This window comes from Pyxicephalus adspersus, chromosome 7, assembly GCF_032062135.1.
Source record: "Pyxicephalus adspersus chromosome 7, UCB_Pads_2.0, whole genome shotgun sequence".
In the NCBI taxonomy this organism is placed as follows: Eukaryota; Metazoa; Chordata; class Amphibia; order Anura; family Pyxicephalidae; genus Pyxicephalus; species Pyxicephalus adspersus.
The window spans coordinates 50546602-50558136 of record NC_092864.1 but is presented as its reverse complement, the minus strand read 5'-3'; the positions used below and the strand labels follow the sequence as shown (position 1 = coordinate 50558136).

Genomic DNA, 11535 nt, shown 5'->3' with positions numbered 1-11535 from the left:
TTCATCAGCCAGTCTCTATGCCACTACAGACAAATATTATAAAAAGAGTAATGGACATTTTAATGCTTTCTAGGTCAATTGCCTAAAACGTATTTTCAGATGAGGAATATCAGGAGCTGTGTACTTTTTCCAAGTCTGTGATTCAGATTACTGCAGTAAGTGTAGCTCAATGATAACCAAGCTGCTAGCATTCTAGAGTGGGGTTCCCCCCATGGCATGCTTTGTGATTCTTTAAGGTGTCAATTTTCTGTTTTCTATAAAAATGGCAGTGGTAAAGTCAGATTTAAAATAATCTGTTGGTGGTGAGTCATGTTTTTTATTGTTAAAGAGCTACTTTTCAGTGACAGAACAAGGTATTTTAGAATTAGGTCTTGTAGCAATTGCTCCTGTTTTGTATTGCATCAAAATGTCCCCAAAAACAAGGTCCCCTGAGTCCCCTTGTTCCCAGGACAGTAACTTTGATATAGTAAAGTATTAATGAATATGTTTTTTCCATTATGACAATTTCCTTTACATTACATCCTTATTAGTATGCCGTTTTCAAGTTCTTTCCATGTTTGCTTAAGTTTCTTCTGGGTACTCCGGTTTCCTTCCACATTCCAAAAAGATGCAGTTAGGTATATTGGCTTTCCCTTATAAAAGTCCTTAGATGGTGTCATGACTAGATTAGTCAGTTAGACAGTTGGTGACAGTTAGCACTGGGTAACATGTCAGTGCTATAAAAATAAAAGTGAATAAAACAAAAGCAAATAACATTATCTTTTGCAAATATATCATGATTTTATAACATTATAACCAGTCAAAGCAAAATATTGTGACCAGCCTGGAAGGAATTAGGTTAAATGAGAGTGCATTCCACCTGGAAGAATTAGAGATGCCTTAGGTTAGTAATTTGACCCAGCAGCAGATTTCTGCAAGTCTGGAACTTGCATCCTCACTGAACAGGAAACAAAAAAAAGAGGTTTGCAAGAAGGAAGGCTGAGTTACATTATCCAGAGAGCCAATCATACAGCATTATACAAATACTCAGCTCTCTTGGAAGACAAAACTATTTGGAGTATTTTTTTTTTGCTGAGTGCCACGTGTAAGGCATCAGAAGTAAAAAGGACACTATCTGTTTTCTGGCAGAGCAAATCGGAGTGACAATGCCTTTCTCTCTCAGATATATTCTCCTTATACAGGCTTTTAGCCTCTTCAGTGTTCTTATTCTCTGTGAAAAAACAGAGATCGAGGAAGAAAAAATTAAAATGGAAGTTGTACACATCCCAAGTGTCTGCACACAGAAGAGCAAAAGAGGAGATTTGGTCAATGCACATTATGATGGTTACTTAGCCACAAATATGTCCAAATTCTATTGCAGGTAAGTGACAGAGTGGTAATGTATTTTTGGGGTCCTCTGCTCCTCATGCGTCACTGTCTGTATCTGTCTGTCATTTGCAACCCCTATTTAATGTACAACACTGCATAATATGTTGGCGCTATATAAATCCTGTTTATTATTATTAATAATAATAATAATAATAACATAAGCTGTACTGTTAGATCATTTCTAACTGATTTTGGATAATCCTTGACTGTGTTCCAGGATCATGCTGATGTTTTGTAGTTTTAACAGGTATACAAGGTATATATAGGAGGTATACAAATATATGAAACCTATATTAAAATGCAGCTTTAGGCCTTGTTACCACTATGTGTGGTGCAGTGTGGTCCTACATGAAAAGCACTATCTGATGTTTCCAGTTATCCGTGTCAGTGCGTTTTGTCAATGCACCACTTCACGCATTTCTGTCCGCTTTTTTACACTGTTTCATTCCACCCAAGTGGCTTTCTGTTACCATGCATTGCAGAATAACGCATTAATATTAATTGTAATAAACAGGATTTATATAGCGCCAACATATTGGGCAGTGCTGTACATTAAAAAGGGGTTGTGCAAATTACAGTAACACAGGAGAAGACTCTGTCCAGAAGAGTTTACAATCTAGGAGTGTAGCATAAGACTTGCTTTTAGTTGGAAGGATAGTTGTCTTTGCTTAAATTTGTGCATCACTGATGCAACACCTGAGCAACTTTGGCTAAATTCACATGGAACAGCTACAGGCCAGTGAGCTGGCGGCGTTCCCACCCCCTGATCCCCTGCCATCACAAGTGCCAAATGCTGATAAATGCAAGCTGTTGCTCGTAGGGATAGCAAATAGTTAAGGCGTTGTAGTGGTTGCCACCACAGCAGTCTGTAGCCAATCCTTGTGAGCTTAGCCTATTGGTAACAATAAATTACAATAATGCAACTCTATACATAGATAATGATTTTAGCAGTGTATAGGAATAGCCCTATGTAATAAGTTTTTTTAAAACTTATACATCCTTTAAAAGTAGTTGTCCTCAGAGCTGCTCCTGTTTGGCTTAAAGCTTTACATGTGCACATAAAACACCTTTTAGTCCTCTAGTATCCTTAAATTATTGTACTGGTACATTAGAGAGAGCCAAGATTGGTATTTTGCACTGGACTGTTAAGAAGGAAATACATAGTTTTAGGTCTTCATTTGTTCTAGTGAGAATGAGTCTTTAAAGTTTCCCCACAAAATAAAATACTACCTTGGAATTACTATGCAACTCAAGAAATAGGAGCTTCTACCTGACATTCTCACACGGTGGTTCTGTAATGACTTTAAAAAGGGCTTGTATAGGTAAGACTGCCAGTGCAGAGGACATTAGAGATCACTTAGGCCTGTTCACACTAGATGCATTGTCACACAAACATCCTGCAGATTTTATTTTGGCATCATTGACCTACTTGTTGCCATTTAAGTAATATACATCCAATTTTCTTGCAAAATTGTAAGGCTCCATTCAAATTTCATTGCACATGCTTACATTCTGTGTTAGAGGATGCAGCAGGTCAGGTAGATTCCATATAATTTCCCAGATGGAAGAATTCCAGCATTATCTAGCTTTTTCTGCCAAACATTATTGTTCCTGGCCCACTCCTTTTATATACTATATTTTATTTATTTCAATAATAGAGGCTTAGCATAACACATGGGCACTACCTAGGACAGTCTGCATGCAAATTATGCCTTCTTCTCTAGACAGATAACTGACAATAAAGACATTCTGATATCTCCAGATCTGATTCAGCAGGAGTCAGTCGCCTGCTTATCCCACAGCAATGATCTATGCCTTTGTTGCTTAGAAAAGAACAGAGGAACAGTGATAAAACCTGGGTCTAAAATACATTTTGTAACAACAAAAGATATATTTTATTTTAAAAGTTTATTATGTGGAAGGAAAAAGTGAACCAGAGAAGGTAACATTTTCCAAATCTTCATCAGGACACATTCTGCATGGAGTATGTGTATTTTACTTGTGTTTGTGTTTTCCTTCCACACTACAGAAACATTCTGGTACATTCACTGATTATATATACATATATAAAAATGTTCATTTCAAAATGTATTGATACTCTTGCTTTTGATCTTTAACAAATGTATATTGCTTTACTAATATTTACTTATGGTCTCTTGTGCGTAGTCGCAGTGAAAAGGATGGTCATCCCAAATGGTTTGTTCTTGGAGTTGGACAAGTAATCAAAGGCCTTGATATTGCATTGATGGACATGTGCCCTGGAGACAAAAGAAAAGTGATCATTCCACCCTCTCTAGCTTATGGAGAGAAAGGCTATGGTAAACCAAAGCTTCTATTGTTTCAGATTTTTAGTAAACTGTAGATAAATGATCACACCTCATTGGAAACAAGAAATGGTTTTCATTAAACAAAGGTCTTCTACTTACAAATATTGCAAACTTGGTGGAAGGCATATAAGTTTCAGCTCGTCCCAGCGGCGTATTCGAATGTAGACCATGCAAGTTACTTGTGCTTTTATTGAATATGCTACTCACGTCACTGGGGAACTCAATGAAGCTGTAACATTAATCATTGCAACCGATCGGAACCTGTTAGTCCTGGTGCAGTGCATCAAATTAATGGGGCGCCAACCCGCCAGAATGCATGTGATGCACTGCAATGTACATTTGCTGAGCTGAGTTGTCCTAATGCATCTCAGGACTGGATAACCAAAAAAATATGAATGCATTGGCAGGTGTGTACTTGTTTGACAAAAAAAATGCATTATCAGTGAAATGTCAGTTATCAGTATTACCTTTCGTAAACACATATGGAATGTAACATGCTAATTTATGTAACAAGCAATAACGAGAACATAAATGTGTGTGTTATCACAATGTTCAGTAGTGCACAGGTGTGAATGGACCATTAATGAATACAGTATTGCAGTATGTGTTGTATCTTCTGATTGAGTGTAGCTTTAAGATGGAACTACAGTTCTGAATTACAAAATTGGTGAACAGGAATAATTTTTTTGCAGAAGAAGCAGCCTGTAAAAAAAAAATGCTTACCAGCATATTGTCAGCCCAAGTACACTGGATATTTTATTCCAGGTCCCCTAAGCTAGCATACCCCAGGCTATGCCACAGGTATCCCTTCATCCCTGGGGCTGCCAGGATTGAGTAAATGTTACATCATCCTGGCCTGACCTATTAAGATGACGGAAGATCTAAAACCTGAGGAGTAGATGAAGATGGCAACACAGACATGAGAGGGGACAGGTGGATATCATGACCTGCCCCTCCAGAAATTAAGGACCTGCTTGGTTATTTTTTTACATTTAGTTCCATTTTAGGATAATTATAGACGGGAATAATGAGCATTTAGGCACAATCTAAATGTTTTTAGTTTAAAGCTAACACAACCACTTGGCTTAGATAAAGATTTGTATTTTCCCTAAAAAGAGGGGTATGGGTAGGCATGAACAGAGATTCTCTGGTTCCTAATTTTCTGAGAAACTAAAGCAATCAGACAAGGTATCCAAATATGTCTGATAGCTATTTCATCAAAAGACTGCCATACAACTTTGTCTAGAGGATCCCCTTAGACATAAGACAACTGCACCAGTGGTGGAAGTAGCCAACAGTGGCCCTTTGTGCAGAACTGACTTTGTGCGCCCCTATTTGCTGAGGGTTCAGGGCCTCCATGCAATTACACACATTGCACCTCCCTGTCTGCCACTGCACTGTCCAGTTGTATTTGGTGACTATGATCTTTTCTCTGAGGATGCCTTTAAAAGTTTACACTTTGTAATGCTGCCTATGTTACCATTTGACCATGCTGGAGAGAGGAATTAGAAGTGACATTAAACAAGGGCAAAGCCAACATTTAAACCTAATATAAAGCTATGTTGCTAAAATATATTACAACATTTCAAACATTATCTATGTAGAATGGTCTGTGTGAAGGTCATCCTACTTCCATATTTTCCTCGTCCTGCATGATTTCTGCTTTGATTAAAGGTGAACTATTTGCAACTGTGACTTTTAATGTTTTTTTTTTTTTTGAGAGTGCGAGGGTTTTCTAACAGTCATCAGAAGGTTTTTTGTTATTGACTGGGTTTACTTACTGGTATGATGAAATCAGTAAGTTCATAATGTAAATCCTGCATGGCAGCTAGCTAAAAAATCATAAATGCACTTTATATATATGTTTGTCTTAGCTTTTAGTATGTGGTATTTATGTAGCCAGTCACGCATGACAATAAGCTTGTTCTTCCCTTACTGTAGACATCTCTATCTTATTCCTAAAAGTTGCACTGCATGCTGGGAAAGATGGCTGGCTAAACCTGTAAAAGAAAAGCATGTCAATGTAAGTGTTTGTCCTTGAATGGTGTTCTATGAAATGTATGCCATGTTTGTCTCAGCTTCTCTCATTCCTAAATATTACATTTGTCGCTCATTGCATCTTGTTAATGTTGAATCTTTTATGGTCTTCTTCCTTGCAAATATTACTGACTCAATGTTTATTATGATAATAAAATATATTTTTAGTTTTTTTATTGTCTGTATAATGTGATAGGTGTGTCAAACAACCCCTACGTATCATCTGGTGCTTCAAATATCTGCACAGGAAATGTGTGTAATGCCATATGTCACAGATTACTCCTTAAATTGGATAAAGCAACAGTTATTTAAAATTCTTAGACCAACAGTGTCTCGCTCCAGCCCTCATGGGTTACATTTAAGCCAGAATTTTTGTTGTATACCATCTAACCTTTTGTAAACCATACCTTACTTAATTTACCGCTGACTGCTAAATACTAAAAATGTATGTAAATCAAGCCCTTGATTTGGACCCTGTTGGTACTGCAAAACTCTATTATAACTTATGTGACTATAATTTCCCCAAAAATAGTAACCCAACAGCTGTGGGAGCAACCACGTGATTATATCCATAGAGCGTTTAAAGACACACTGACACACTGCCCATGTGGAAATAATGACCATATCTCCAAAAAAGATACATACTCTGCTTACTTCTCCTCTCTCACAGCCCCCTGAACCCCCCAAGGAAGAGAATTGCCGCCATTTCTGGATTTACAGAAGAATGTGATGTGTCCTTGTTATGGTGCACTGTTTTGTGACTCAAAGAGGCTGATTTATTAAAGCACTCCAAGGCTGGGGAGAATACACTTTCATCAGTGAAGCTGGGTGATCTAGCAGACCTGGAATGGGTTTCTTAAAGTTATTTGCTGGTTGATAGCAATCCTGGACCAGATCTATTACAGGTTTGCTTGATCATCCAACTTCACTGATGAAAATGTATCCTCTCTAGCCTTGGAGTGCTTTAATAAATCAGGCCCAAAGAGTGATTTGCTGCACCTCCAGGTCATAGACACAGCTGATGTCAACAATGGCTGCAGAGGAGTACAGGTAGAGTGAGTTTAGGGAGTCAGGAGATTCCATTTCCATAGACTCGGTCATATTGACCTGCATGCAAGTGTTTCAGTATAAATATTCCTTTCCTAAATATACCTTGGCAAATTACCCTAAAATATGATACATATGATACAAAATATGATACACCCTAAAATATGAACATAGAGGTTGTTTTATCAAATAATTGTTAAGGAATATCAAACAATTTTTAAAAACAAATTTAGGCACCCGAACGTTTTTCACTTTTTTTTGTAAACAGTTCTCAATGAACTTGCCGCATGCTTCTGAATTTGCTGGCAAGTTTGACTATTCTGTTCCCTAGCACAGTCCCCTTCCTCCTGCCATGTCAAAGTCTTCACCTACCATTTGTGCTCATCTAGGGTTTCCACTTCTCTCTTCACCTTCCTACATACCCTTTAAAATAGCAGCCAGGGAAGGAGTAAAGGATATAATAATATTTAGTGTCACTTGAATAACATTTTTTTTATTATATTTTTTTTCAAGGTTGTATCATTCTATAACAATATGTAAAATAGGGTTACAATAGTGAGCAGAAACAGAGTATATCAAAAAAACATTAAACAGAAACAGATTATGTAAACATTCCATTAAACATAATAAACATTTACAGTACATATCAAGAATAATTATCCTGTATGACCACTGGGGTATCATTTTCTAGCAGTTTCAAAGCATACCACGATGTGTGTTCAAAGGTTTTTATTATCTTTTATTGAGTGTGATTGTGTCTCTATATATGACTCCCATATCTCACAAAATCTGGAAACCCTAGTTTCTTTCTCCAAGGAGGCCTCTATCCAAGCTGAATGACAGTTTTTAATCAGTTTGGGCTACTGACCTCACACCCATGATGGCTGCACTCAGCAGCAGTCTCTGGGCTTTTATTTTGTACATGGGAGGTGTTTATAGATAAATAATAATAACTAAAATACAATTAAAGGAACATCTAATCCTATTGGAAGAGTATTGTGAAATCCAATCGTCTGATAAGATGAACACCTAAAGCATTGTCCTGCCCTTTCCTGTATCAAGAACCTTCCAACACATCCATACAGACATTTATTACATTAAAAGACTATTAAAAGTCTTGGGAGGTGGAAACGGGCAATGCCAAGGTCTGCTTGACAAATACTTGTATTTGGTATTATCTTTAGGGCTACTGATGTTGCCTGTTACTGATGTTACCTGTTTTCAGTAACATTTCAGTGTAATTATGTACTCTTACTTCTAGCACATTCTTTTTGTTTGACCGTACAGTCAAAATAAATTATTGCCCTTTAAGTTTTATAGTATCCAACTCAAACTTCACTGAATTCTCTATTCAGGCTACTAATCGGTTGGTTATTCCTGATTAATACCAAAATGATTTTCCTTTTTGTAACATACAGTATCTCAGTTGTCATGTATCTGTAATAATTAATAATGATAATAATCCTTTTTTCTTTATTAAGATAAAATTCCACCTAATCCCACTTTGATCTTTGAAATTGAATTATATGGAATCAGCAAAGGTCCACGCAGCGTAGAGGCATTTCAACAAATTGATACGGATGGCGATAAACAACTTTCCAGAGAAGAGGTATTAAAATTCGTTTGTGTTACAATCTTAGTTAGTTAGTGCTATTTTACCTATGGAGGGAATGGATGGGTGGTGTGTATTTTGTCAAGTGTGATATATCCTAAAGAAAGTGTAGAAATATAAACTAGATATGTAGATATAAGTGTCTGTGTGTATATCTCATAAAAGAATATCTCCTTTCAAAAAATTCATGTTGCTTTGCAGCCTGAAATGAAGATTCAGCTGTGTTTACTCAATACAACTCATCCAAGTGAAAGCTGATAAAATAGCAACAGTTTTGATAACAAATCAACCCCCCTCCTAATACTCGTAAACTCAACTTAAAGCTGAAAGCAAACAGTTGAGAACAGACACAAGAATACCAAAAAATGTCTTTATCAATCCCTAGGATCACAGTAAAGTCTATATTTGAGAAGTGCAAAGTGTTTAGTACCCCAAAGCAACAAAATGTGAATATTTTACAATTCATATATACATTGTGGTAATAAGAAATGTCTACAAACACCTATCAGCCCCCATAATAAGTGAACAGTCTCTACTCCTTATAACCTCTTCCATTATGGTCGCACAACCCCAGTATCATTTTATTTTTCTCACCAATATACTGATAAAAGCATTTGTGTTTTGCTACCTAGTGACAAATTAGCTTTATCATCGGTGTTTTTTTTTCACAACTCACATGTAATAAAATGTTGGCTTACAAAGTTTTGATAAAAAGTCTGAATAAAGAATAACATAAGGTAAACAAACAATAACAAAAAGTACAGAAGCACACAATTTACTTTGTGAAAATGCTGTTCATATGGCCATAAGACTATTCATTTGATTATGTAATCTTAACCTTTGAGGAGAATTGGAGTTCAGGTTGTGAGATATCACATGATCAAATGCCTACAGTTTTGGTCCACTTTAAGTGACAAATCATATGTTATTCATTACTGTTTTGTAGATTTTGAAATGTGATCATTTAAGGAAAATATAAAACAATGTACACTTGATTAATTTTTTGTAAATTGCCTTGTACTTGGGATATTCACTTATCTACAAAGATCCTAATTAAATATTCTGTAGATTCAGACCAGCTTTTAATGAATGACTAGCTTCATGTGGTATTCTTAGACTACTACGACTTTGGGAAAAAACCTGATCACGTCACAAAATGTCATTATTTCTGCAGAAATAACAACAAATTTCAGATCAACATATTTGGAAAAGTGGGGATCAGCTGAAAAGATCACATTTTAGCTGTATTGACACTTTGATAAGATTGCTACTTTCACTGTAAAGTAACAGTTATCATTATTATTGTTTCTTTATAGAACGCCAGATAGCATTTTCCAGTTAGTGGGGAAAGTAAAAGACCACAACTAAATGCATTTTTTTAAACTCCATGTTCACCTCTTCCAGAAGTAGCACAATGCAAGGGCAAAGAACTGCATACCACTACTTTTCATGTGAGCTGTAGCCAGCAATGCACTAAACAATTAAGGTGTATAGAGCTGTAAATTAGCATAGTATGGCAAGCAAAGTAATTATTTTCACTGTTCAAAATGTGATCATCCTTTTTTTAAATCTGCCATTTTAAAACTAGAAATTTGAAAAACCGCAGAGCAAAGAAGTAACAATCTTTCACCATTCTGACAGAAAGCAATTGCAGCAGTTGCAGTAGGAGATCAGCTTCATGGAGAGAGGAGTGGGCTCTACAATATACACCCTGGAAACAGTGACATTTTTACGGGTTTTTTTGCTAAATAAAAAAATGATTTGGTTTAAGTCTTATGATTTATTGTTTTACGATTTTAAGTAATTTTTTTTTCTTTACTTGGTTTGACACAACAACTTACAAAACATTTTACTGCTTCTTGTTTTCTGCAGATCAGTAACTATTTAACACAAGAGTTTAAAAAAGATGGAAAACAGCGAGATCCTTCCATGCACGGCCTGATTTTAACAGATATTTTTAAGAAAAATGATCACGACACTGATGGATACATATCAATGAGGGAATACAATGTTTACAGGCATGATGAATTATAGCACAATGTTTTAATACCGGTAGTTAGTTATGTAATAATTAAAACATACCATTTCTTTTTAGACAGGTCTTTTGAAAAGTAAAAATGTTATCGGCTTAGCACTTTTTCGCCTTTGTGGCTCTTTCCCTTTATAATATATAAAAGACTATATATATATATATATATATATATATATATATAGTCTTTATAAATAAGTCCAAGTGTGGTTTTGAAATGTACATATTACATGGTAGTTACGGCAGTTACCATTTAATACGTTTAATTCAACACTTACAAAGTTAAAGTGTTACTTATTTTCTGTAATACCCACTGTAATTTATACCTAAAATAACTCTACCCAAAATATTTACTTTTGTTATGGGGATAGCTAGTGTGTGAAAGTCTATGCTACTTTGAAGACTTGATATTGCAAACTGTTGTTTGGTGCTGGAACTTTTAGTGAGCAGGAGAGTATAAAAGCACCAGTAGAAATGAACAATGCTGATTATACATACATGGATTGCAGGTATTTGTATTGTAATAAATGAACCACAAAAAATAAAATCAGCTCCCACCTGCACTTTGTCCATGCAGAACAAACCTAAATGTTCTTTTTAATTTCCCTTCCCCAGCAGCACATACTTGCTTTTTTGCTTCCTTGCTGCACAATTCAACAGCCTAAATAAGCTTCACATCATTTACCAATCCCTGTGTAAACTACTACTTAAATACTTGTAGTTATATGTTATATACATAAAAAAGGAATGTTTCTTGCTTCCAAAAGCCAGAGGACTGCAGGAACAAAACAGAAAGTACGTTTTGCAGGGGGAAGTGGGATTAAAGCAAACATAACGCTTTGCAAAGGTTTGTGAGGGACATATGGGGATACCACTGCTGACTGCCTTCTGAATATATTGTTTGCTTAGGTGTTATGCAGACCCACTATTTTCAAGATTTAAAAAAAAGGTAAATGGGGACCAGTCAGGGTAAAGTCATGTTTCTGACTGATTTGCCTTAAGAGTTTTGATTAGAGGTTTTGTACACTGTGAAATAATAAACACATTTAGTGAAATTTCTTTGCAACGCAGAAAGATTTATTTACTAAAAAAGAACAGTAATAACCAATTAACAG

The 11535-nt window shown here is 35.8% G+C and overlaps 1 protein-coding gene across 1 annotated transcript; it reads left to right on the top strand.

Moving 5' to 3' along the window:
- Positions 1-1050: 1050 nt before the first annotated feature.
- FKBP7 (FKBP prolyl isomerase 7) lies at positions 1051-11475 on the top strand. Its single transcript, XM_072418398.1, has 4 exons — positions 1051-1360; positions 3535-3686; positions 8261-8388; positions 10264-11475. The coding sequence occupies exons 1-4, from the start codon at positions 1146-1148 to the stop codon at positions 10423-10425; spliced, it is 657 nt and encodes a 218-aa protein (XP_072274499.1). The 5' UTR covers positions 1051-1145; the 3' UTR covers positions 10426-11475.
- The last annotated feature ends 60 nt before the right edge of the window (positions 11476-11535 follow it).

What these genes read in the sequence shown, in the direction of transcription:
- FKBP7 (XM_072418398.1), top strand. Translation starts at nt 1,146, where the DNA reads ATGCCTTTCTCTCTCAGATATATTCTCCTTATACAGGCTTTTAGCCTC. An exon ending in ATGTCCAAATTCTATTGCAG is followed by an intron (nt 1,361 to 3,534) that starts GTAAGTGACAGA and finishes TCTTGTGCGTAG; the next exon opens with TCGCAGTGAAAAGGATGGTC. An exon ending in TTATGGAGAGAAAGGCTATG is followed by an intron (nt 3,687 to 8,260) that starts GTAAACCAAAGC and finishes TTCTTTATTAAG; the next exon opens with ATAAAATTCCACCTAATCCC.